Source organism: Pelodiscus sinensis, chromosome 6 (assembly GCF_052426305.1).
Source record: "Pelodiscus sinensis isolate ZL-2025 chromosome 6, ASM5242630v1, whole genome shotgun sequence".
NCBI classification, from domain to species: Eukaryota; Metazoa; Chordata; order Testudines; family Trionychidae; genus Pelodiscus; species Pelodiscus sinensis.
In genome coordinates, this window is record NC_143057.1 from 67,896,347 (window position 1) to 67,923,390 (window position 27,044).

At 42.2% G+C, this 27,044-nt stretch overlaps 1 protein-coding gene across 14 annotated transcripts in view; it reads right to left on the bottom strand.

Moving 5' to 3' along the window:
• Positions 1 to 12,091: 12,091 nt before the first annotated feature.
• PPIP5K2 (diphosphoinositol pentakisphosphate kinase 2) overlaps positions 12,092 to 27,044 on the bottom strand; it is a 90,381-nt gene continuing 75,428 nt past the window's right edge. For all 14 annotated transcript variants that reach the window (XM_075932058.2, XM_075932056.2, XM_025181268.3 and 11 more), the window contains 2 exons: positions 21,674 to 21,802; positions 12,092 to 17,480 (listed from right to left, as the gene is read on the bottom strand). In XM_075932058.2, the coding sequence (XP_075788173.1) occupies positions 17,413 to 17,480; positions 21,674 to 21,802 (197 nt within the window). In that variant the 3' untranslated portion in view covers positions 12,092 to 17,412. The remainder of the gene's footprint in view (positions 17,481 to 21,673; positions 21,803 to 27,044) is intronic.

A 27,044-nucleotide genomic window follows, 5' to 3' on the forward strand; every position in this document is an offset into this window, starting at 1 on the left:
TTTAGAACATCAGCAGTCAAGCAAAATGGCATAACAGATTACAAGCAGGAACAGTAATTTGAAAACTCATAGGGTAACTAATTGAAAGGAGCAGGCCAAGTTATCGGTGATAGTAAATTCAGTGAGAGTTGGTGTCACAGCTCTGGTAACTATAGCAATGCTCATGGGAAAATTCATGAAATGGCAGAGTACACAAGTATCAAGTGATGGGGACTGAGGCAGTAAAGTAAGCACAGAGCACAGTAAGCTAAATGACAATGGAAACTCTTTGCTCCCCTCCCAAGAGACTAACAAATTACCTTCTTTGAAACCAAATAATTGAAATTCCTTGTATTTACCCCATGCATAATTCCTGGGATGCTTGAGCTTTTTGTTTTTTCTTCTGTTGCTGCTAGTATTGCTTAACTGGAAAAAAAAATAAAGCACAGAGAAATATCTAGAGAAATACCGCATGTCAGCTTTTGACTTCCAATTTGTCATTTTATAAATACTGTGAAATCAAAATAATGGGGAAAATTACTTTTCCTAGGAACTACTGTTATTATATACTATTAATTTAGATTTCTTAAAGGTTTTTTTTTAGTTTAACTAAATTTAATAAAGTGTATAAAACTTCTGTACACATCTGTACAGTCTAGCAGTAATGGTTTCTGTGGTTATGTGGTTTAATTTTTTGCAACTTTACTAATGGGGGTGAGGTGGCACTCACTGCTGATGGTTGAACTCTCAGGCTTTGAAATGGAATCCCATATACTGGTGGAGGTTGAAAGTGAGAAAACAACAATGGCAAGTGAACTGAGTTTTGGATAGGCACTTTTGTGGAAAATTGTAATGCATTTTTATCTAAGTAATTATTTTAAATATTCAGCTGTTAGAAGGACATACACATTTTCTTTTTCAGATTTGCCCCCAAAACTCAAGTACTTGTGGTGTAAAACTGCACCTGTAATTTGTCAATACAATAGAGGATGCCAGCTGCCAAAAACCTTTCTTTTAAATTCTAATTATATTTGTGTCATGTATGCTTAGCAGCTCTTTAAAATTAATTCTATAGCAAAAGCACAGACAGCTATGTTTAAGAGGAAGTAGCCTAACCACAGACTACATGAATTGTCTTTTTGCTGTTAAGAAGGAGTGTATTAGGAAATGTGTTAGGAAACATGATAATTAAGGATAAGCAGTAAAATTTGTAAGAATAAAAATCCTCATCTGAGTCTCTAGCTCTTCAACAACACACCAAGTTTGGTATAAGTAGAAAAAATTCCTTGCATCCAATTAGAAGAGCTTCATGTCATTCGCTAGCTCTTGAGTAACGCACCAAATTTGGTGTAAGTAAAAACAATTCTTTGCATCTGCTTACAAGATCCTCAGCTAATTCGCTAGCCCTTAAGAGAAAATTTTTTTTTGCATCTCAGGTTAACCACAGAACTGAATAGACAATGAGAGATCAGGCCATAAATACTCTGCAGTAATGACTGCAGGTACCTCATCATCTACAACTCATTCTGGAAACTGAACTCACGTGCTGCTCTCTGACGACAAGAGGCAAGAGGTCCATACCAAGGCAGGCATCGTAACAGCATTCGTGGTCCTCTACCTGGCCAGTAGAAAGATGCTGCTACACCTGATGGGGTGAGTCAAAAAACTTAACAAAAGACTCTGAAAAACCTAACAAAAAGTCTAAAAAATCAAGAAAAACAAAATAATATTGATAAGCTATAAGATCAAGGATCCTCATAGTTGCAGTTCTTTTAAAAAATTAATCTAGAAGAAATTAAAAAACTAGATAATGAGTTAGCTGACATCACTAAGTATCCTTGTAATCATGCTAGCAGATACAATTTGCTTTTTGTATTTTTCTTTTTTTATTCATTTTCTTTTAATTCTTAGCTGTTATCTTTTAAATTTGTTATTCATTAAGTGGCAACATTCATAAAGTTATGCTCATTAATTAAAACACAAATTGGTAATTGGTCTAAATTTATTGACAACTTCCCAGGTAAGCAAGGGGGCAGACCAGAGTTCTGCACAGTCCTAGCGAACCCAAGGGAAGGGGGCGGTTTGCTTAATTGCGACCACTCACAGCAATTTGAAATCAAATTTTTGAGAATCGTGTCCTTTTGTGCTTCAGAATCTGGTGTTTGACTTCTTGCAACAGCTGAGGACATTTCACTAACACAATACCAATGTACAGAACTTCACAATATTCTCCAGTGTTTCCAAAATCATCCAACATTTACACTAAGCCATGAACTCAAGCTGAAGAAGTATAGTGTTTTTGTTCACTTTGAAAGTTTGTGTAGCAGGTTAGCTGCCCCATTTATCCCTCCAAATTCCAATGATTGATAATGAAATATATCATCTCTCTATATATACAAAAAAAAAATTTCTGCAGGACAACAGAATGATGTCATCACATCATCTGCATCCACAGGCTGGGGGAATAAGCATGGGCGGTGAAAGTCCATCTGGGGAAAGCTAGCCACAGCCCTGCCCCTGGAGCGAAGTCTCACCCATTCCCAGCCTGGCCCTCTCCAGCAGCCATGTGGAGAGCTGGGGCTGCCGCACTGCGGCCCGGCCTGACCCTCCTCTGCCCTCCCCAGTGGCTGAGGAGAGAGCCAGGGCTGCTGTGTTGTGGTCATGGCCCTCCCTAGCGGCCAAGGGCAGAGCTGGGGCTGCTGTGCTGTGGTCTTGGCCCGGCCCTCCTTGGCGGTCAGGGCGGGGGGGAGAGCCTGGGCTGCTATGGCCTTAGCCTCAATTCGGCCCTCTCTGGCAGTCAGTGGGAGGGAAAGCCAGGGCTGCCGTGGCCTCGGCCCAGTGGCTGGAGTGGCAGGGAGAGTCAGGGCTGTCACGGCCTCAGGCTGGCAATGGTGGAAGGAGAGCCAGGGATGCCACGCTGCAACCTCAGTCTTCCGGCAGCCAGGGGGAGAGATGGGGCTGCTGTGGCCACGGCCCAGCCCTCCCCTGCAACCGGGAGAGAGAGCCAGGGCTGCCGCAGCCTTGGCCTGGCCTGCCAAAAGTATGTACCCCCATCTCCCTCACTCACCACCCTGCCAAGACCTTGGATCATCCAGCCCCCTTACACATGCCCTCCACTGAGACCCTGTACCCTCACACACTCCCTCCACCAAGACCCTGCACCCCCAGCCCTCTCACTCACCCCTTCCATTGAGACCCTGCACCCCAACCTGCTCCTGTACCCTTCCCCCTGGCCAAACACCTACCCCGCGGGGAGGTGGGGGTTGACAAGCATAGCAAGCAGGGGTCACAGCAACCAAGTTTTTGTTAAAACTCTTGGCTCTGCTGACCACTTTTCTCCCTCCATACTTTTACTTTAGTTCTTTATAAGCATAGCTTTGTCTCTTGGCATGTATTGAAGAGGTTCTGTTATAGTTACTAGAAGAATCAAACCAATACAGATCAGCAGCTACTGTAGGACTTTTCTTTTTGTTACTGTGCTGTAGTTAAAAATAATCTGACAATAGACCAAAGCAGAGAACTGCTGGAGCACACACTGGTAGAAATCTGTAGAAGCTGAATTCATCCCTACTGCAGAATTAAAATAATTTTATATACATTAATGGTGAGCTACAAAAGTAAAAAGGGATCTTTTTTTCTTTATCCGTAAAGAATGCCTGAAAAGCTTTTGTCAAAGGGGTTTATTTTCACTTGAAATTTTATATACATTATACTTTGCAGTCATGTCTTCCCTAAAAACTATTATGGTGACTTTAACATAATTACATCCCCAAAACAGAAAAATTGAAAGCTGAACAAATGACTATTAAGGTCCTTTATTATTTTTATTATTATTATTATTAGCACCTAGTTAATTTCCATACTTAAAGGTTGCGTCTAGACTGGCATGATTTTCCGCAAATGCTTTTAACGGAAAAGTTTTTCTGTTAAAAGCATTTGCGGAAAAGAGCGTCTAGATTGGCACGGACACTTTTGTGCAAGAAAGCCCCGATCACCATTTTCTCCATTGGGGCTTTTTTGCGCAAAACAGTTTTTACCTGTCTACACTGGCCCTCTTGCGCAGAAGCATTTGCGCAAGAGGGCTTATCCCTGAGCGGGAGCATCATAGCATTTGCGTAAGAACACTGACAATCTTACATTAGATCGTCAGTGTTCTTGTGCAAATTCAAGCAGCCAGTGTAGACAGCTTGCAAGTTTTTCCGCAAAAGCAACTGCTTTTGCAGAAAAACTTGCCAGTCTAGACGCAGCCAAGGAGCACTTTTGACAAAAACATGTTTGTTATAGATACAATACTCCAGTCTCTTCAACAGAGTTCACAATTAACATCTGAAACCCCTGATTTTTCTGGGTATCAAAATGGTCATTCATGATATTTCTAAAGGCTAAACACAAACTTTTTAAAATAACATTTTACCACTGAATACATTCTGAGAAAATAAACATGCACCTCTCTCAACTAACAAAAAAGTTATTTGCAGATCAACTATCATAATGTATCTTGACAATTTATTTTTATTTCCTTTTAATTCTAAAGCAAATTAAGCAAAAAATATGGGTGATATGAGGACAGGCATGCAGCAATTAAAGCACTACAGTACAGCTGACAATACATAGACATGGAAGAACTTAAAAAAATAACACAGTCTTGTAGCACCTTAGGCTAGGTCTACACTGCAAGATTCTTTCAGAATAAACTTTTCCAGAAGAAATCTTCCAGAAAAGCTTATTTTGAAAGAGAGCATCCACACATAAAAAAAGCTAAATTAAATAGCGATTTGCTATTTTGAAAGATAGAGTCCACACTGATTGGACACTCTCTCACATTTAAGGCCACCCGGAATCAGTTCAGGCAAGGCATTAGGTCAGCAGTTGCTTCTGGGTGCTGCTGCCTGGGGCTCTGTGTCCTACCTCTCTGAGGGACAGCAAAACATTTGCACTGTTTGCTTTGGTTGCCCTGTGTTTGGACACCACAGCACACCTTGCCAAGGTGCCGGAGCTGCCTCTGGGCATGCGATAGTTCCACACTGCCATGCTGCAGTTTCTGCAGACTGCCTTCATGGTCCTGCATGAGCTCAACTCTGAGCTCATCCTTGAGAACCTCTGCCTGTGTGCGGGAGCAATGCCCTTGCAACCACACCCCATGGTAGAGCGACGGTTCTGAAGGCTGGATACCAGTTCTGACTGGTGGAACCGGCTGGTGATGGAGTGGTGGGATGACAAGCAGTGGCTCCACAACTTCAGAATGAGGAAGGAGACATTCTTGGATCTGTGTGCCTGGCTCACCCCTGCCCTCCATCAATGAGACACGCAGATGTGACCTGCCATCCCCCTGGAGAAGCGGGTCACCATTGCTGTCTGGAAGCTCGCCACACCAGACCCTGGAGGGTCTCCTCTTCGCCCCATATCTCCAGGAGGGCCAGGATCTCCACCCCAGACCAGGACAGCACACACCTTTACCGGCCCCAGGCAGGCTCCTGGGAGCCCCATGCATGCTCCCTGGCAAGACCAATGGACTCTTGGGGGGCTTGTGGCTGGGACATTGGTGCCTGCACATCAGGCACTGGCAGCCACACAGTGTATGGCAGCTCCCAGGGCTGGCTTCCTGCCATAAGCCCTGTTTCCAGTGTCTGCAGCTTTAAGAGCTGCCAGGAGACAGGAACTATAGAGCTGTGATGAGTGTGGACTGGGAGGCCTCTTTTTTTGACAGAACTCCCTTTTCCATGTCCACACATGCCTTTTTCCAAAAAAGCTTTTTTGGAAAAACTCTTATTCCTCGTAGAAGGTTTACCGCCCTCAGAAAAAGCCCTCCATTATTTCTACTTTTTGTCTAAATAACACTATTGCAATGTGGATGCTAGTATTGTTTTTCTGAAATAACGGCCTTTATTCCAGAAAAACGCTGTAGTGTAGATGTACCCTTAGAGACTAACAAAACATTTATGGTATCATGAACTTTCGTGGGCACAACCCACTTCTTCAGATGAAACGTGGACATGTACATAGTGCTGCCACCATGCTGTCATGTCTGAGATGGTAATGTAGCAGGTGGCTGAAGAAACAAAGCAATTTTAAAACTGAAAACAAAATTGGTAGAACCACTGAACACTGTTTATATTGGTTAAAAAAAATCAAAATTAGGGTCAGTGCTATCTAGTGAAATTTGGAGAAATGAGATCAATTATGCTAAACAATTAAAAGGTCACCCATTATTTTCCAACAGGCCTTTAAAAAAGGTCTGATAAAATCATGGTGATTGATTGTTTATAATTGCACCAAGCATGTGATCTAGAGTAACTCCATTTTTGCATGGATTAGAGATGACAACTTTTAAGGAGCTATTAAAAGTGCTTCTTATTAAACTCTTTGGTCCAAAATTCAACTTAGCATAATTGAGCTGACTACAATGAGGAAATGGCTGCTAAAACAGGGACTGAATTTGGTCCTTCCTCTCCACTTAGAATACAAGAATAAAAAAAAAGAGGTCACACCTCCTTCCCCTGGTGCAGTAACTGTGGTTCTTTGAGATGTGTGTCCTGATAGGTGCTCCACTTCAGGTGCACATGCAACTCTTCAGCCCTCAATCACAGATTTTCCATTAGCAATGTACGTTCAGCCCATGCATGCATCCTATATAATTTCATGCTATACTTAAATGCTATTCAGGACTGTGTGGGTGCCACCTTTAGTTCCTTTCCATCTAAACATCCCACAGAGAAAAGTTTGAAGCAAAGGGAGAGATAGTGGTACACCCATCAGGACACACATCTGAACAACCAGTTCTACAACAAGGCAGTAACCTCTTCTTCACTGAAGAGGTGTCCCTACAGGTGCTACACTTCTGGGGACTCCTAACTATTATCCCCATAGGAAGGAGGAAGCTTCAGAACTAAAGAGAGTACTGCATTAACAAGTGTTGTATCTGAACTGCAGGCCTGGTTCAAGCCAGAGTGCTCAGAAAATGTATGTACTGAAGCCCATGTTGCAGCCTTACAAAACTCAGCTACTGGAAGGTTTTTGGGTAATCATATGGGCATTGCATGAGATCTGGTAGAATATATTATTGACCTTTATGAACTGAGCAACAGCGGCTTTGTACCATGTGACACTACACCTACAGATCTACTTCAACAGTCTCTGGGAAGAGATTGTGGAGCCCTTGGATATGTATGTGATGAAAATTAACAGCCTAGGCTGCTTCTGAAATTGCTTGGTCCTATCTAGCTAAAAAGCTAATGACCACTTAACATGTGTAGTTAGGTAGGGTCAGGATTTACTGCCAAGGTGTGCTCACCGATCTCTGGCTCCGTTGATGATGATAACCAGACGGCTGCTTGTGTGCGTGCTCAACGATGTGTGCCATGTCGACCCCAAGAGAGCCCCCAAAGACCACAAATCAGATAAGGATTGAAGGTGCCCAGTCAGGTTTATTGTTAAGACAAGTACAGTAATAATTGTCAATACTCTACTGGACCACTACGCATATGCAATTGGTAACAATGGTTGACTCAATCAATGGGAAATTTCCATTGCCCCCTAGGTCATCCAGAGACAGTTCCCCCAAAATACCACTTTATATACAGATACTAACAACTTACACATCATTGCTGATGTGTCAGGTTACCCTCTGATGCTACTTGGATACCACCCATCACCCTGTACCTCGTGGTTTGATTAGATCATCTCTATCCATCATGCTATCATTTCAGACCTTTTCCTGAACCTGGGTCTGTATGTGTGGAGAGCGTGTACCAAAATCTTTTTTAATGAGTTGGTGGTAAAGTGTGCTTTCCACTTATGACCAGCACTAATTACTGTTCTATGCCTGGGCCAGTTAGCGTTTTGCTCTCCCTGCCCTGTTTGTGCCAAGTTCTGTGAACAGGGGCCTGCTTCTTGCTCACAGCTTAGCTTTGCTTTATGTTAGCCATGTTTTGTCCATTGTTAGCTAGGCCTCAAACCAAGTCTGTGCTACATGCGCTTTTGTTTTAGGACTTCATCTTACTACAACATATACATTATGAAAAGGTCTCCTGTTGCAACTTACATGGTTCTGGAAAAAGCCTTTGGTATAGATGGACTGGTTAAGATGAAACTCAAGTAGTACCTTAGATAATAATTTAGAGTCTGAGTGGAAAGAGACCTTGTCCTTGAAGAATGCCCTAAACAGGGATGAGGGTCTGCCATCAAGGCACTGGTTTCTCTGACTATGGGCAAATTTGATAGCTACTAAAAAGGCCATCTTCTGAATAAGTGAAGCAAATAACAGGTTGCCATTGTTTTTAATGGCAGTCTTATTAAATATTTCAGTACCAGGTTGAAATTTTAAGTACTAGCTTCTTCATTGGAGTGGGGCCCTCAACTTAATAACAGTGATTCTCCAAACCTTTAATAAACCTTGAAGATATCTTCTTAAACCCTTGTACTCTGAGTGGAGCATGGGTCATTTACAAGTCTCCTCCACTTCACTCTGTCTTGAGACAAAACTTTTAGCTGACTGCAGAAATATCCTAGTTGTTGTCCTTCAATCTCAATAAATATAGTATGAGCAAATAGAGAAAATCTTTCTGCGGGAGGATATTACGACAAAGTGAATTTTTAAATCAGCTGACAACCCTGATTTTTTCACATCCAGAGGGTAACTCAGGATAGCTGAGAGCAACAAAAATGTAGACACAAATTGGTGGCATTAGCACCAGTGGCTGAATCTCTTCCACTTTTGCAGGTAAATAATTGAAGTTAACTTCTTTCTACAACACTTGTACTTCTGCAGAGCAGGTAAATTCTAAGCCTGAAAACCACTGAGGAAAACAGCTGATACTTCTTGTTCCTGGAATATTGAAGGATATCCCCAATTTTGGAGAATATAATGGAGAATTTGAGAGCCCAGTTTGCATTCATAGTCATGGGAGGAACATCTCCTGAGAGTAGTGGCAGTGGTATCCCGAACGCCACAGAGACAGACAGCTGAAATTTGGATCTGATGGGCTACACACCAGTTTCACAATTTGAATGCTTCAGTGCACAGAGAGGAGGAACCTGCTCTTCCTTATTTGTTGAAATAAAACACGCAGGCCACATAGTCATGATCCTGAATTTTTTCCCCAATGAGGGGAAGGAAGTGAAGGTAAGCAATCCTGAGTTTCAACAGGTTGACATGGAGATGGGTTTCTTGGTTTGACCATCTGACCTGAACCATGCGGCAAGGCACTAAAGTAAGCTCACCATTCCAACATGGATGTGTATGTGTTCTCATGCTTGTTATTGGAGTAGGGTCAGCAAAAGGTATTCCTAGAATAATGTTAAGTTGATTTTTTCACTAGTTCGGGAAGTTTTTTATATGAAAATGAATTGAAATTTGGCTGACCAATCTGTTGAGCCAGCTCCTGGAAGCAATAGAGACATATTTTGCATGACTGGTTATAAAAGTGCAAGCTGCCATATGACTCATGACCTGTAGACAGTTCCTTTCTGAGGATTCCTTTAAATGATTGCGACTAGATTTGCTTATGAGTCTGGTTATGGGAAAGTAGGCCATGGCTGCCAATGAATCCAAGGATGCCCTATGAACTGTATTCACTGTACAAGCATTAACATGGTTTTTCTTGCATTGAGACGAAGACCCATTTCCTAGAAAAGAAAAACAGCCATCTGAGTGGATGGCAATACTGCTTTATAAACTCAACCCAGAGCAGCCACTCTGAAGTATGGGGACATTAAAATTACCTCCTAATGAAGGTAAGTGGACACTACTTCTAAGACCTTTCAGGACACCTTTGCTGTTGAGGAGAGGCCAAAAGGGAGATACTTGGATTGGGAATATTCCAGGCATATAATAAAGAGTACATATTTTTTGTAAGATGTGTGTATTGTTGTATGGAAATAGGTGTCTTGTAGATTGAGGGCCAAAAATTAATCTGCCAAGGTCACCATCCTGAAACTTTAAGACTTAATGAATATGTGCAATAGTCTCAGATTCAATTTGGTCTCCACACTTTGTTCTGCTATGGCATAAGGAACTATGATTAGAAACCTTTTCCCAGGTGAATGGCAGGGGCTCAGTCTGTCACTCCTATCAAAGACAGCCTATTTCTTGTTTCAGTACAATCAAATCAGATGGTACAAGATTTAAATGTACTTAAGTAGGTACTGATGATGTCTGATTCTTTGGTTTGCAGAGAATCAATGATCCCAATTGGGGAGGTACTGGTGACAGAGCTGTGGCTGATGGTTCTGTCTGGAGGAGCGTGTATTCTTGCCCTTCTTGGGCCTGCTAGGTGGTACCAGGTCCACCAATACAGAGTGGGGAAATCACAAATTATCCACACAACTATAAGTTTTCAGGATGGAAGGACGAACAGATTCTGATTGCATCTAGCCAAATTACTGCAGGTATTCCTAAAACCTTGCCACCCTATAATGCCTATATATTGAGCACATACCCATATTTTTATGGACTTGCAGTTTACAGTGTTGTGACATACTATCAATATTCCTGTTCGCAATCATTATTGTATGAATTGGGAGTAAATCTAAATTTACCTTTGTTTAATAGACTATTAAAGTCCTAGAGGATACATGGTGCATAGTGACATTAGAAGCATAAAGTGAATGAGACAGGCTTGGATCATCATGGATCAGGGGTAGGCAATACTTTTTGATGGGGGGCATGCCAAGGTTTTGGAAAGCAGTCTAGGGCTGCACTTCTCTACGGAGGGAGCACGGTGTTCAGGACAGAGGTTGGGTGCAGAAGGGAGCTCAGGGTAGGGGACTGGGGTACAGCAGAGGATGAAGGTCAAAGGGAGTTTGGGTGAAGGAGAGGGCTGTGATCTGGGGCAGGGGATTGGGCTGCAGGGTCCAAGAGGGAGTAGGAATGCAGGAATGACTTTTGATCTGGGGGAGGAGTGTAACAGATGTAGTCTGGGAAGGAATTATGACCTGGAGTGGGATGTGTGTCCAGAGGATTTGGGTGGTGACCTTGGGCAGAGAGTTGGGAAATAGGATAAGCTTGGGTGTAAGAGGTAGGGGCAGAGGTGCCGGAGACAGTTCCTAGCTGGGAGCCACTTACCTTAAGGGCCAGCAGCCCAACAGATCGAAATTGCCACCAAATGCTCTCTGAGGGAAGGAATTGCCAACCTTGCCGCCTTTATAGGTGCAGAATATAATCTAGCACCTGTTGGATAGGTAAGGAGAAAGGGCCGAGATCTCTTGCTGAACACTAAGACTGGAACCGGTACCATTTCTGAAGGTAAGTCTTGCGAGTAGTGTGTCACCTGCTGTTAATCAGCACGTTCTTCACCTCCCGAGAACAGGACCAGACCGCACTCAGCTGAGCGGCGCGAGGCAGCAGTCATGCACGCACAGTCTGGTAGGGCTACTGCTAGCAAAAATCTCCGGTTTGTGGCACCGGGATGAGCCCAGCACCTCGAGTGGAGCACCCTTGGGGACACTACTAGACGAAGAACAGCTGGTGACTCCCTCTACATTCCATACTCCCTTAGCAGGGAGAGGGGGAAGGGGATAGAGGAGACTCCGCGCACTCTCCTGCCCCAAGGCCAATCGTGGCCTAGGGGTGAGAGAGTGCGCAAAGTTTCTCACCCACCCTCCTGCCAGTGATGCGCCTCGCTATTTAAAACAATTGGCTCATTCTAGGTGCTGAGCAACTCTGGCAGAGGGGAGTCGCCAGCTGTTTTGAACAGCCTCAGCACCTCAGCAGGGCAAGCTGGATCAAATGGCTTGGTGGGTTGGATCTGGCCTGGGGGCCATATGCTCCCCCCCCCCCCCCAATGGATTCACTATATATCATTCAGTCTAGATGAGGTAAAGATCTCCAGGCTTCTACTTTTCACCTATTTAATTTTATTTCAAATGCAATAAATACCTGCCTTATAGAGTAGCTCTTCCATTGCTTTCAGTCTAAACCTCTTCTCTTTAAACATGACTCATGTTTAAAAATTAATTTCTGAGCTGTACTTTAACTCTCAAAGTTTAAATTGTTTAGATTTTGGTTCAGGCTTATGTATTGTTTAAAATATATCACTAGTCCATGGGCCTACAAATACTATGAATCAAAAAACATATGGATGATATCTAGTTACCATGACCGTCAACACAGAGGTGCTTAGCAGTGAAGGTTTAATGATTAGACATTTGACAGTTTTACAGTGATCTGACAAAGTGAGAACACATTACAAAAAGCTTAAAAGATTAGAGATTGCAAAGTGCAGAACCTAAAAGAAAGGTGTGAGGTGGTCTACACACTTCACCCTCATACAATGCAATCAGTGTGAACACATGCTACTTTTTTTTTTAATAAGACCTATGTTCTTTCACAGAATGAGGCAGGGACACATGCAGTTAAGGTAACGTAGTTAGACGCTGTAGCTGAGATTTTTGGCTGGCATCTTGCTAGACTCATAAGGGGATGGACTATAAATGCATTGCACTCCACTAGGCTGCAGGACCATTATATTTCAGAATAAGATAGTATCCATGTTCAACACCAACTCAGCGTGGTGCCCTAGAATATGCCTTTTTAAAATAATTCACTTTTTGATTTTAATAAATTTAATAAATCACTAAATTGAACCTCTTTTTAGACTTCAGCTATCCAAAAAGATGTATCCAGGACATCACCCTTTCATTCTATTATTTGCAATATTTCAGAACAGCAGAGGACTCTTTTTTGGAAAGGCAGAAAAGTTAATCAAGCAACTACTACAGGTTGGACCTGACTGGACTCGAATGAGAGGATTTGCCGAACCAGGGAAAGTTCTTCCCTTCATGGCTGTGCTGCCACCAGGCTAGGGCTCCAGCCTGCCCCAGCTGCTGCCTCAGCCCCCTAGGCGCTCTGGCCCTGGCAGTAGCAGGCTGGAGCACCACGGCCAGAGCTGTGCAGATGGGGCAAAGCTCCACTGCCACCTGACTCTGTGGCTGGGGCCAGAGCTGTGTGGCTGGGGCAGAGAGATGGGGCTGGAGGCTTGTGGCCCAGGCCAGAGCTCTGTGGCTGCTGCTGGAGATCCCCAGCCACTCAAGCCAGAACTCAGCCAGAGCTTCCTGGCTGCCACTGGGGCCGGAGCTCCTGATTGGGGCTGAAGGCTGCAAGTAGGCTAGAGCTTCCCAGCCATTGGGGCCAGGAAGCTCTGCTGGGACCAAAACTCCCTGCCATGTCACCATGCTTCTCCCTCCCTCTCCCCCCCCCCCCCACTAATGGGCCTTCTGGCTGAGTTGCCTGTGCCTCTCATGGCACTCCTGCCCCACCACCAGACCTCCCTCTTCCTGGGCTCTGAGTTCCAGTTAAGGGAGGTGCAAGTTGAATTCAGGAATATCTACTGAAGTTAAGCTTTGTCTTAAAAGGAGCTTAGTTATGGGTACATCTTATGAAGCTGTACATATGTAAATAAAACAAACTCTAGGATAAATGGAAACAGCTAGAGAAGAAACTAAACCTTCTCCTCTTCCTCTTTTTGAATTTACCAACTAAACCAGTCATCCAAAAGCAGGGTCTTCCAGGAAACAGAACAAAACAAATCCCTGGCCACAATCTCCTTCAAAAGTCAGTTCAAGTACCAGTCAATATATTCCTTCTTAAAAAAAGAGTTACTTATAGGTCAGTTTAAGTTCTCTCCAATTACCAGCTCTTGATATGGGAGCATAACCCAAGGACTATCCAGGAGGCATTTTCTAAGGGTTAAAATGGAATATAATCTCAAGATTGGAACCCTAGTGAATGAGAGAACCCAGAACTTAATCCCGTCCATCCTGGCTTTCAACACCTTCCCTGCGCTGAAATTGCTCTTATGGATGTCTCCAGCAACCTCCTCTTAGTCAAATGTCAGCCCTATCTTATCATCCTATACCTCTGCTGCTTTTGATTAATCACTCCCCACTTGTCTTCCTGCCCTCTGGCAATTGTGTGTCTTCAGGGGGTCCCTACCATCCACCCCCTCATTTCTCATGAAGTCCCAATGAGCTCTAGCATAGGTGGCCTCTCTGTGTTCCTCTTTTTAAAGATGGATCACATTGATAAATTCAGAGGCAATATTGGATTTACCTCTTAAGAGTTGTTGCTTGGTGATGATGGTCCATTTTGCTGAGTCCCAGGAGCTGAAAGGACTGATCTACTGTTGCATGTGTCTTGGAGTTGTTATGGTATGCTATGGAAGGGATATGAAGGCACCAAAAAAGCAGTCCAGTAATCATCATCCCACTGGTCTGGGAGCAGGCACATTGGAGCTCCCCATCTGTGGCTCCTGAGAGATTTCATTACAGCTGAAGCACATCTTTGTGCTTTTGGCTTCCTCTAGCTATTGTATTCCATCAAATTGGAGCAAGAAACAGACACAAGGAATAGTAATTTTCTTTGATTCTTTTGGTCATACTCCACATCAAACCGTGCTTCTAGTTTTATGGAAGAGATGAAAACCCCCAGTCACTGATTAAAGATAGTAACAGTGCGTGACTGGGGTTTCTAAAACTGATTTTGAAACGTTCTTTACTTGTGGAAGGACCAGAGCTGCCGTACAGTTGAAGACTGAATGTACTATGTTATAAATCTGGATTTTCAGTTTCTCTCTATCTTCAAACAACAAAGCAATCAACCTCTAAGTTTCACATACAACATCTCATGCCAGGATACCATGAGTCTGGAATATATATATGTACATTTTAGTAAAGGTAGCAATCAAATGTTCTGTAACTGACCCTACAATTTACTTAAAAACATGTGTGTGTCACCTACACCAGGCAAAAGCTATCTAAGTATTTTAAAATTTCACAAGTAGACTGTTTGAGTGTTTGGATAAGTTTTGCTTATTTTAACTCTCGTTTCCTTCTTTTGGACTAAAGAAAATTGTACACATGTATTTCTCTGGAAGTTGTTTTCTTACTTTTGATTTGGCTATATCTTGTCTTAATTGCTTTTCCTTTCCATATCTGAGCAACTGTAGTCTGTGATCCTTTAGTCTGTTACATAAAGATGGGTCTGCTGTGCCCAATTGTATCTCAAAGGACCTCTGCATAGGTGCAGTAGTGCACTCAAATGCAATGAATTGCAGACTGGGATGGGGGGGGGAGGAGAGAGGGAGGGGGAATAAGTGTTTTCCCTGTGCCTGTTTCAGAGGACTGCTTTTAATGAGGATATATATACCTGACTGCATCCAAATCTTTCTCAAATTCCTATTTCTAAACATATTTTATTTCAGCTTTTTGCACTGGGATAAAAGCAGAAAAGCAGGTAAATATACTGAAAGTCAGGGTACGTCTAGACTACAGGCTTCTGTCGACAAAACTTCTGTCGACAAAGAGCATCTAGACTACATTGAGTTCTGTCGACAAAGCAAGCTGCTTTGTCGACATGGTAGTGTGGACGCAAAGGACAGTTTACATGCAGTAACACCTTCTGTCGACAGAAACTCTGTCGACAGAAGGCGTTATGCCTCGTAAAATGAGGTTTACCAGCGTCGACAAAACTGCTGAGTTCTGTCGACGTTATGTCGACAGAACTCAGCGGTAGTGTGGACGCAGGTATAGTTTTGTCGACAAAAGTGGACTTTTGTCGACAAAACCCTGTAGTCTAGACACACCCCCAGATACTATCTATTCATGGAAAAAGCAGAATAGACATTAAATTAGCCATTGACTTTGTTTTTATTTAGGAGCTAATCAAAATTGTTATATCAGAGCTTTGGTTGACTGGAATGATATGGGTTATTTTTTTAAAGTCAACATGATATGTACATTCAAATGTGTGCAAGACAAACAATGTCCATACTACATGGTAATGTTATAGAAAAAGAAATGTTTGAAATCTACAGCTATGAACCCTTTCTGTTTTTGGTATCATTTATTTAGTCAGAACTTAGGCTACTTTATAGAAAGCCATTTCACATGTGACCTATTTAAAAATTTGTACAGGCTTAGTGGCAAGATCATAGTGTAAGTGTAGTTACACTAAGAATTGCTTACTGTCAGGGCGCCCCTTATCCTTCCTGCCCTGGGGCCGACTGGTTTTGGCCGTCCCGACCCGATATTTTATGCTATCAAAAATAGCATAAAATATTTTTGATGCTAAATCTCTTGTAATTTAAACTGGAAATATGTCTAACCCGCAGTTTATAAAGTAATTATTAATAACCAGCCATGTGAATTTAAGTGAGCAATTATATTTTGAACATACTATAATTCTAAATGCCACAGATGAAAGAACAAAACTGCTGAACCTGGATGATTATTCTACAAAATCTAACCACTTAAAAGCATAATCTGAGTTGCTAAAGCTTCTCATAACTGTAATAAAGTCTTCGTTTTAATGAGAGCTGTTGATCACAGCTGCAACTAGAATGACAATGGTGTGAACACTGCAGAAAATGCTGAAGCCCAAGTATTCAGATAAACTTTGAAATCATTCTGGTAACATTACAATTTCTCTTTAATATGAAAGGGTGGTAGGATGCACCACCTACAGATGGGATAATTAGTTTCTAGGGTAATTTATTACCAGACCAACTGTAATTAATTCTTAAAATCCCTGTTTTTTATTGTGGTCTTTTGTAAACAACTTGTTTTTTAAAACAAACCTATGTAGCAAATAAAGGCATCTTTTCAGTAAACAAAAGAATTTCACAGAATACGAAAATATATAAACAAATCTTTTCTGTAGGAGGATATACAGACATGCCATATATAACTATGGCTATTAAACAAAATTAAATGTATATTAAAATGTTAGGGGTCTGATGTAAAACAAAAAAAACCCAAGGAGATTCAAAGTGAAAATGCACCATCCTTAATTCACTCTATTGTGCTTAGTTACTACAGCATGTATGCTTTTAAAAATTCAAATGCAAACAGCACTTTTTAACTCAAAGAGCCAAGTGATTTCTTTGGAAATGTATTCAATTAAAAATGCTCCTAGCTAAGATGAGGTGTGGCAAATTTTAGCCCCTGGGAAAAAAAAACCAGTCAAATTATAAACTCCTTAAAATAGGAGTTTATAATGACAACTACAATGTTGCTATGAGTGCCACTATAATACATACCATGGGATTGGGGTGGGGTTTTTTTTGTTGTTGTTTTTTGTGTAGTATACATATATAGTAAACAGACATTGAAAATCCTGGTATGCAGCTTTTTCACTAAAGTTGTGCAATTCCTTAAACTGCTGAGTAATCCTCTTTGTCTTAAATATTTTAGAAAAGGAGAAGAAACCTTTCTGCAGAATATATACAAAGTGTGCACTAGTTAAGAGTACTGAAATTTATATACAGGTAAGTACACCAAGATAGAGACAGACATGAATGTCTTTGGAGAGTTGAATCAACACTTAGTTTGCTTTTCTACAATTATAAATGCATACTGAAGATTGTTTTTAACGAAGATGCTAAAAATTTTGTCTGAAGATGCTTCATTTCTTCTCAGTAAGGGTTTCATCACCAAATTTTACATCAAGCTAAATTCTTTAGGAGATGGTGTACCATCAGGCATGTCACAGGATGGCCCACTCATAGCTGCAGATAAACAAACAAAACACACACTGATAAGAAAGGTCGATATTAAAATTTATATCAATTTTCCTGTAAACTGAAATGAAGTTACCCATCATAATCACTATGCAAAAACACTATGTTACTGAGATGTTTAAAATTAGACCTACTTTGACATCGTTACAATGTGCTGAGCAATTCACTCTTGAAATTCAATAGTCTGCCACAGATGGCAAAAATAAACCTACCAACAGCAACTGTTGGCAGAAACCGCCAATATCTGCTCATGTAGAAGTCAGACAGACAGAACAGGGAACACATTTTAGAAAATACAATGATCTGAACTGGCTTGACAGACACAGAAAACAATTTTTATCTGTCTAATTAAGAGGTAAGGAAGTTGGTAGGAAAAAATATTTTCAAACTTCTCAGAGCTGTAGTACAAATAAAGGAAAGTTTTTACAAATTGTTCTTGACAGTGTTTTTAAACAGATTTATGTATACACTTAAGCCAAACAACTGAAAAAGTGTGTTGCAGTAAATTTCTAGTATAAAGTGAAGAGATCAGGCAATTTCAGTTTGGTACTTTTAGCTGGGACGGAGCACAAATCAGGTGATTGGTGGATCCTTCCAAAATGCTGTGTGAGAGAGAGAGACAGAGACAGAGACAGAGAGAGAGGGGGGAGAAGCAGGAAGATCAGGGCTCTGGTGCATGAGAGGCATAGTAGGGGGGAGGACGACAGTCAGAGGGTGGGCCGCAGATGGAGCCTCACTGGACTGCAGGTTACCCACCACAGCTCTAACGCTATTAATGCATCTACATTTTAGCTCTTTAAGAATGTAGAGGGACACAACGAATTCGATCAATATCAAATGATAAAGCCTTCCCAAGTCTAACCCATCAAAAATAAAATCTAAACTTATGGAACTATTAGGAATAGTGGAACACTACTCAATCCTTCACCTGTATGGGTGGAATGATCCTTTTCTCTCTCCTGATTTATTTAATACATGGTAGCTCATAGACTTTAAGGTCAGAAGGGACCATTATGATCCTCTAGTCTGACCCCCTACACAATGCAGGCCACAGAATCTCACCCACCCACTCCTGGAATAATCCTCTCACCTATATCTCAGATACTGAAGTCCTCAAACGGTGGGTTAAAGACCACAAGATGTAGAGAATCCTCCAGTAAGTGACCCGTGCCCCATGCTACAGAGGAAGGCGAAAAACCTCCAGGGCCTCTGCCAATCTACCCTGGAGGAAAATTCCTTCCTGACCCCAAATATGGCGATCAGCTGAACCCTGAGCATGTGGGCAAGACTCACCAACCAGACACCCAAAAAAAAAGTTCTCTATAGTAACTCCTATCATCTCACCATTGGCCTATTTACCACTGATAGTGAAAGGTCAATTAATTCCAAGATCATGTTATCTCATCAAACCATCCCCTTCATAAACCCATCTAGCTTAATCTTGAAGCCAGATAGGTCTTTTGCCCCCACTACTTCCCTTGGAAGGCTGTTCCAGAACTTTACTCCTCTAATGGTTAGAAACCGTAGTCTAATCTCAAGTCTAAACGTCCTGATAGCCAGCTTATATCCATTTGTTCTTGTGTCCACACTGGTATTGAGCTTAAATAATTCCTCTCACCCTCTGGCATTTATCCCTCTAATATATTTAAAGAGAGCAATCATATCTCCCCTCAGCCTTCTTTTGGTTAAGGTAAACAAGCCAAGCTCCTTGAGTCTCCTTTCATAAGACAGGTTTTCCATTCCTCAGATCATCCTAGTGGCCCTTCTTTGTACCTGTTCCAGTTTGAATTCATCCGTCTTAAACATGGGAGACCAGAACTGCACACAGTATTCCAAATGAGGTCTCACCAATGCCTTGTATAATGGCACTAACACCTCCTTATCTCTACCGGAAATTCCTTGCATAATGCATCTCAAAACCGTATTAGCGTTTTTCACGGCCATGTCACATTGGCAGCTCATAGTCATCCTGTGATCAACCAGGACTCCGAGGTCTTTCTCCTCTTCCGTTACTTCCAACTGATGTGTCCCCAGCTTATAACTAAAATTCTTTATTAATCCCTAAATGCATAAACCTTACACTTTTCACTATTAAATTTCAGCCTATTACTATTACTCCAATTTACAAGACCATCCACATCTTCCTGTATGATATCCCGATCCTTTTCTGAATTGGAAATACCTCCCAACTTTGTGTCATCCACAAACTTTATTAGCACTCTCCCACTTTTGGTGCCGAGGTCAGTAATAAAAAGATTAAATAAAATTAGTCCCAAAACTGATCCCTGAGGAACTCCGCTAGTAACCTCCCTCCACCTTAACAGTTCACCTTTCAGTATGACCCGCTGTAGTCTCCCCTTTAACCAGTTCCTTATCCACCTCTCAATTTTCATATTGATCCCCATCTTTTCCAATTTAACCAACAATTCCCCATGTGGTACTGTATCAAATGCCTTACTGAAATTGAGGTAGATTAGATTGACTGCATTACCTTTATCTAAAAAATCTGTTACTTTCTCAAAGAAGGAGATCAGGTTGGCTTGGCACGATCTACCTTTTGTAAAACCATGTTGTAATTTGTCTCAATTGCCATTAACCTCAATGTCCCCAACTACTTTCTCCTTCAAAATTTTTTCCAAGACCTTGCATACTACAGATGTCAAATTAACAAGCCTGTAGTTACCCAGGTCACTTTTTTCCCCCTTTCTTAAAAATCGGAACTATATTAGCAATTCTCCAGTCAAATGGTACAACCCCGGAGTTTAGAGATTCATTAAAAAATTTTGCTAATGGACTTGCAATTTCATGTGACAGTTCCTTTAATATTCTTGGATGAAGATTATCTGGGCCCCCCGATTTACTCCAATTAAGCTGTTCGAGTTTGGCTTCTACCTCGGATTTGGTAATATCTACCTCCATATCCTTATTCCCATTTGTTATGTTGCCATTATCCCATAGCTTTTCATTAGCCTCATTAAAGACTGAAGCAAAGTATTTGTTTAAGTATTGGGCCATGCCTAGATTATCTTTAACCTCCACTCCATCCTCAGTGATTAGCGGTCCCACTTCTTTTTTTGTTTTCTTCCTATTTATATGGCTATAAAACCTTTTACTATTGGTTTTAATTCCCTTTGTAAGCTTGATTATACTTTTGTATTAGGACCATCATGGAGACACGCTAGATTTCTACAGACACATAGAACATTTGCACTGCCTTCATCATCAAAACACGTGTGCTGCCTGTATTAACAAAAAAAAATCCCCAAACAAAAAACCCCCAAACCACTGTTCAACTGCCATGAGTCTAAGGAATCTGGAAGTGCAGTCCTAACTGTGGATTGTACTCCATTAACCTGGTGGCAGTCAATCTGAAAGTCTGTTTAACCACTAGAGCAGCGGTTTTCAAACAATGGGTTGTGACCCAGTACTGGGCCGTGGAATGTCAAGCACTGGGTCTCATCGCTTCAGAGCGATCAGCTTCCTGCCTGTCCTGGCACTGTAGACTGAGCTTCACCCCTGAAGCTGCCAACAGTAGGTCCACCTCCTAAGTGAGGGCATTGGGCATAAGAACGCACAGGGCTCCGTGCACTGCTCGTGCCCTGAACACCAACTCTGCAGTCCCACTGGCAAGGACCTGTTGATGGCTTCTTCTGGGACACAGCATGGCCTGCAGTAACAGGACAGGCAGGAAGTCTGCCTTAGCATCCCTGCTGCATCACTTATTGGGATCTGCTCAAGGTTAGCCCCTCCGTTCTGCAGCTCTGACCCAGCCCCAAAGCTGAAGCTATCATCCTCAGCCCCACCCTAGAGTCTACACTTTAGTCAAATTATATTGGGTCATGGGCATCAATAATTTTCTTCAACTGGGTCATGAGAAAAAAAAGTTTGAAAACCAGTGCACTAGAACACTCTACATCTACAGTCTAGGGAGACTTCAGCCATCACTACGGTAGTGTTATTTTTAAAGTATCTGTGCTGTGCTATAATGAATCTATTTTATGACTGAGTGATTCCAAGTACAAGGATAGGGGAGCTATTTCATAACATTCTTGAAGAAATGATTCCACTGATAGATAACACACTATCCCAATGTGTAATAAATCTTTGCATCTTGAATACTTATTGGATATATTTAAGCAAAAATAATTAGTGTTTCTGCCTCTGTGACAGATGCTACTTACAGAAGTCTGGTTTCTCTATTGCTAGCCTCTCAGGCAAGGATGCAAGTGGTGTTGGTTGGATTTTTGCAGGGGTGTATGTGTTTAAAGAGTTTTTTCTTCCAGATGATGAACTTATATATGCTGAAGAAGCTGAAAAGGAAAAGAGGTATTTTTTTTACTATAATTAACAAAATATTTGCATATCACCAAAATGACAAAAAAAAGTCAAATTCCAAACTTATGGAATCTGGAATCCAGCCTAGATTTTGGGTCTTTGTGCGCACCAAGAAGCCATGATAAAGACCAAAGAGAGGAAAATCTGCCTGATCCATCTTCAAAAAGCAACACAAGAGTTTCACATTGCCGGGAATAATAAGGTTCGTGAATAATGATTGTTGCTTTCCCAGAAGTGCGCTTGACTTTTGACAGGGCATGGAATGCTGCAAGGACTGGCATTTTGTTTGCTGTACCTAGTCTGAGACATCTAATTAATGAGCCTCTAACACAGTGGTTTCCAACCTTTTTAAACACTCCCAGATCAGCTTTTTTAATTTAAGTGCAACCCGCAATCTACCTCAAGCTCAAATAACCTGCCCGCCTCCTTCGTGCCTCTTCAAGGCCCTGCCTCTGTTCACTCTGTCCTCTCTCCCGTTGCCATTCTCCTTCCCTTACACCAGGCAGGAGAAGTTTGGGGCATAGGATCTGGTCTTCGGTTAAGTGATCTGGAGTGTGAGAGGGGCTCTGAGCTGAGCCTGGGGCAAAAAGTTGAAGTGCAGGAGGGGGCTCAGGGTACAGGCTCTGTAAGAGACTTTGGGTACATGGGGCTCAGGGCTGGGGCAGTGGCTTGGAGTGTCAGAGCGGGTTCATGACTGGGGCAAGGTTTCGGAACTGGCTCCAGGTGGGGACTGCTTACCGCAGTGGCTCCTGGGTGGTGGTGCAGTGGGGCTAAGACAGGCTCACCCCTGCCCTGGCCCTGCAGCATGCCAAAAAGCAGCCAAAGAACTTCCTCCATCCCAAGCCCTGTTGTGCCCCATCTCCATTCTGTGGAGACAGAATACAGGGTGGGAGGGGAGTACCCTGACATAAGCGCCCTGTACAACGCCTTCCTCCCCTGCTCTGCACGGCAAGCAGGAGGCTGGGGGTGGGAGAAGGCAGCTCCTCTAAGGCAAAGGGTAGGAGGTGTGCCACAGTGAGTGGAAAGGCAGCTGAAATGTTGTGCTTGGTAGCCCCTTGGCCAGACCTGTCAGGATCACCTTTCAGAGGCTCCAAGATCTACCAGTAGATCCCGATCCCAACCTATTGCTTGGTGATCACTGCTCTAACAGCTTGAAGAACTCGTATGATAAGGACAAATAAAGTGCGCACACAAATAAATTCTCCCCCAGAGGGGGATAGGATGGGGCAAAATGCTTCTTTTCACTAGTAAGAGCCTTCATTTCCCATGCTGTCAGTAACAAGAGTACTTCTTCAAAGTACCAAAACTTGTTACCAATAAAAACCAACTCCACACCAATAAGGGAGCTCTTCCCCATAGCAGTTAAAGATTCCCTCTTCCTTTCAACTGCCAAACACTTCCTACAAAAACAGAGCAATCTCTTAACCTTAACCTTTTAGGCTGTCTGCACTTCTTACTTTTCTATTGAAACCTGAAAATTAAGATACCATTTTAAAGAGACACTAACAACTTAAAATCTACCTCCACCCGCACCCTCAAAGCTCGCCTGTTGGTGATCTTCTCTGCAGATTTCTGTTATTTTACTACCATTTTTCTATTTCAAAAAATGCTTCTCTAGATGTTCATGTACAAAAGATCCATGAAACAAGATGGGCAATTGACTACACTGGGTAAAAAATGAAAAAAGTTACATTAAAGTAAGAATACTAGAAAGAGGAAAGCATCTATAATCTTGCTATTCTTCAATATGATATAACAAGTATAATTTTCCCCACATGACGTATACATTCTTTATATGCCCCCTCAAAAGTTTGCATTTCCCCTCATGTAAAAAGTACAAAAATCACAGTGAAAAACCACACACACCTGCAAGTCCGGCATTGCAGAAAACTGTTTCAAAAGAAGTAGCAACAGAGACACAGTAGAAGGCATGATTGAAGAGATATAGCTATATTAACTATATTATAGATATAGTTAATGATAATATCATTTAACTCACAGATATTTACCTGCCTCTCCCCCCCCCCCCATCCCCTTTCTGTTCTGAAATTTGATTTGTCCTTTTCATGTGTGTTCATTTTTTAAATTGTATCCTTTGGTATATATGGTTGAGACAATTTTCTTCCACTATTTGATCTGAGGAAGTGGGTCTGGCCCACGAAAGCTCATCACCTAATAAACCTTCTTGTTAGTCTTTAAAGTGCTACATAGTCCTGTATTTTGTTTCAGCTACACCAGACTAACACGGCTACATTTCTATCACTACAGCTATATTAGTATGTTTCAGCAAAAACGAGGAAACCAGTGGCACTTTAAAGACTAACAGATTTATTAGGGTATCAGCTCACAAAAGCTTATGTTCTAGTACCCTTATATATCTATTAGTCTTTAAAGTGCCACCGGACTCCTTGTTGTTTTTAGTAGAAACAATCATCCCCAGCACATGCACATCAAGGAGATGCAAATTTGAGTTCCATTCAGGACCATTTAAACATTTAACTTGTAGCACAGAGAATCTTTCCTAGAGAAAGCATTAAATGAAATGATATTGTGCATGTGGAACATTCATATTCAATAATTTAAAACAGGGGTTCCCAAACTTTTTGACACAGGGACCAGTAAATCCATTCACGAGCTTTTGGAGGACCGATAACATTCATTTGCATATTTACATATTCAATAAGCAAATGATGAATATTCAAATAGGTTGTTTCTGGTCCCAAAGCCCCCAGTGTCAGCGTTAGCAAAGCTTTTGATACAGTCACCCACTGCTTCCCGGCAGCCAGTTCCTCCCCTGCTCCTTCCAGCCTGCCCTGCTCTGATCCCCTCCCAGCAGCCATGCTGAGGCCCGATATTTTTTTCCCACGGCCCGCTACCGGGCCACGGCCCATAGTTTGGGAAACGCTGATTTAAAAGATACAGAAAATGCAGATATCATGGTTCCAGAAGTAACATTAGCTCAGCCAGGTTGAACATGTCACATTTTCTATTCCTGTATTTTTGGTTAATTGTGTTGTTTAACATCTGTTTGCTATAATACACACAACACAAAACACACAAAAATGTGCCACACATTTGAGTTTGGTTTAGTTAACATGAAAACTAACATATCCTGTAACAAATTATAATTAAAAGGGAAATTTAGTGTAAGCTACATAAAGTACTGCATATTGGATACTAGTAAAACTGATTTTCCCCCTGTATTCAAGTTACAAAATATGGGTGGAGAAGAGGATCTCACTAAAATGAGAGAATAGTTAAATTGGTTCAAATATGATAATGTTCCCAAGGCTGCTATATTCCAGAGAAACCAAGGGAAAAGATATTTCAAATCACATTAAGAGTTAGAACGTAAGAACGGATATACTGGGTCAGACCAACGGTCCATCTAGCCCAGTATCCAGTCTGGTGGCAGTGGCCAATGCCAGATGCCCTTGAGGGAGTGACCACAGCAGGTAATCATCACATGATCCCTCTCCTGTCATCCATTTCCAGACAGATGTTAGAGACACAATTCCTACCCATTCTGGCTAATAGTCATTGATGGACCTAACCTCCATGACTCCACCTAGCTCTTTTTTTAACCCTGTTAAGTTCTAGTCTTCACAACATCCTCTGGCAAGGAGTTCCATATGTTGATTGTGTGCTGAGTGAAGAAAAGCTTCCTTTTTTTTGTTTTAAACCTGCTACTTATTAATTTCATTTGGTGACCCTAGTTCTTATATTATGGGAACAAGTAAATAAGTTTTCCTTATTTACTTTTTCCACACCAGTCATGATTTTATAGACCTTAAAGTTGATTAACATTATTGGTAATTATAAATTTATAGAAATGTAGGACTGGAAGGGACCTCAGTAGGTCATCCAGTCCAGTCCTCTGTGCTAAGGAAGGATTAAGTATTATCTAGCCTATCTCTGACAGATCTGTGTCTAACCTGTTCTTCAATCCCTACCTCCCCAAAAATGACAGAGATTCTACACCCACTCCCTCCCAGGTAGTTTGTTCCAGTGTTTAACTACCCTTCCAATTAAGATTATCCTAACATCTAATCTAATTTTCCCACTAAATTTCTTGTCCTGTCCTCAGTGAATAAGGAGAGCAATTTATCACCACCCTCTTTATAACAATATTTTATGTATCTGAATACTTATCCTCCATCAATTTCCTCTTTTCCCAACTAAACATACTTTTCCCCCTCAATATTTCCTCTTAGGTCATGGTTTCTAGACCTTTAATAATTTCTGTTGCTCTCCTCTGGATTTTCTCCAATTTGACCACATCTTTCCATGAGTATAGTGCCCAGAACTGGACACACTACTCTAGTGAAGGATGAGTGGAAGATTTACTTCTCATATCTTGCTTACAACACTCCTGCTAATACATCCCAGAATTATGTTCACTTTAACAGCAATATTACATTATTGACTCATATTTAATTTGTGATATGCTATAACCCCCAGATCCTTTCTGCTGAATTCCTTTCTAGGTAGCCACTTCTCATTTGATGTGTAGTGTTTGAGTATTCCTTCCTAAATGTAGTACAAGTTGGACCTCCCTGGTCTGGTACTCTCAGGACCTGACCAGTTCTGGATGAGGGATTTTGCAAGACCAAGGAAAGTCATTTCTGAGGTCCCCTGCCACCGGCTCCCCCAGTCATGGCCTCACTGCCACCCTCCAAGACAGCTTCCCCCTGCCACCAAACCCTCTGCGCACAGGGCTCCTTGCCCTAACCATGGCAGCCCTGCTGCTGCATGCATAGTCCTGCTGCTGGGCTCCTAGCCCTGGGGTGCAGACTTGCTGGGCAGCCACACCAGGTGGCAGTGGGGCTGTCGGGCTTTTGGATGCACCAGCAGGCAGCCCCACTCCTGGGTTCATGGCCCTGCTGCCAGGCAGCCTCATGGTCGGGCTGCCAGCCCCATGGGGCAGCCCCAGTGCTTCCTAGTTCTGCCTGGCAGCTGCACTGCTGGGTGGAAGCAGGTTGCCAGGCTCCTGATTGTGCTGCCAGGAGGCCCTTCTGCCAGGATTCCAGCCCCACTGCTGGGCAACCCCACCGAGTGCCCCCTTCACTGGTGCCATTGGGCAGCAGCCCTGCTGCTGGGCTCCTGGTTTCACTGCAGGGCTACCAGCCCTCCATGAGACTGTCTGGTCCTGGAACATCCATGGTCCTTCTGAACCAGGAATGTTGCCGGACCAGAGAGTCTCACTTGAGAGAGGTT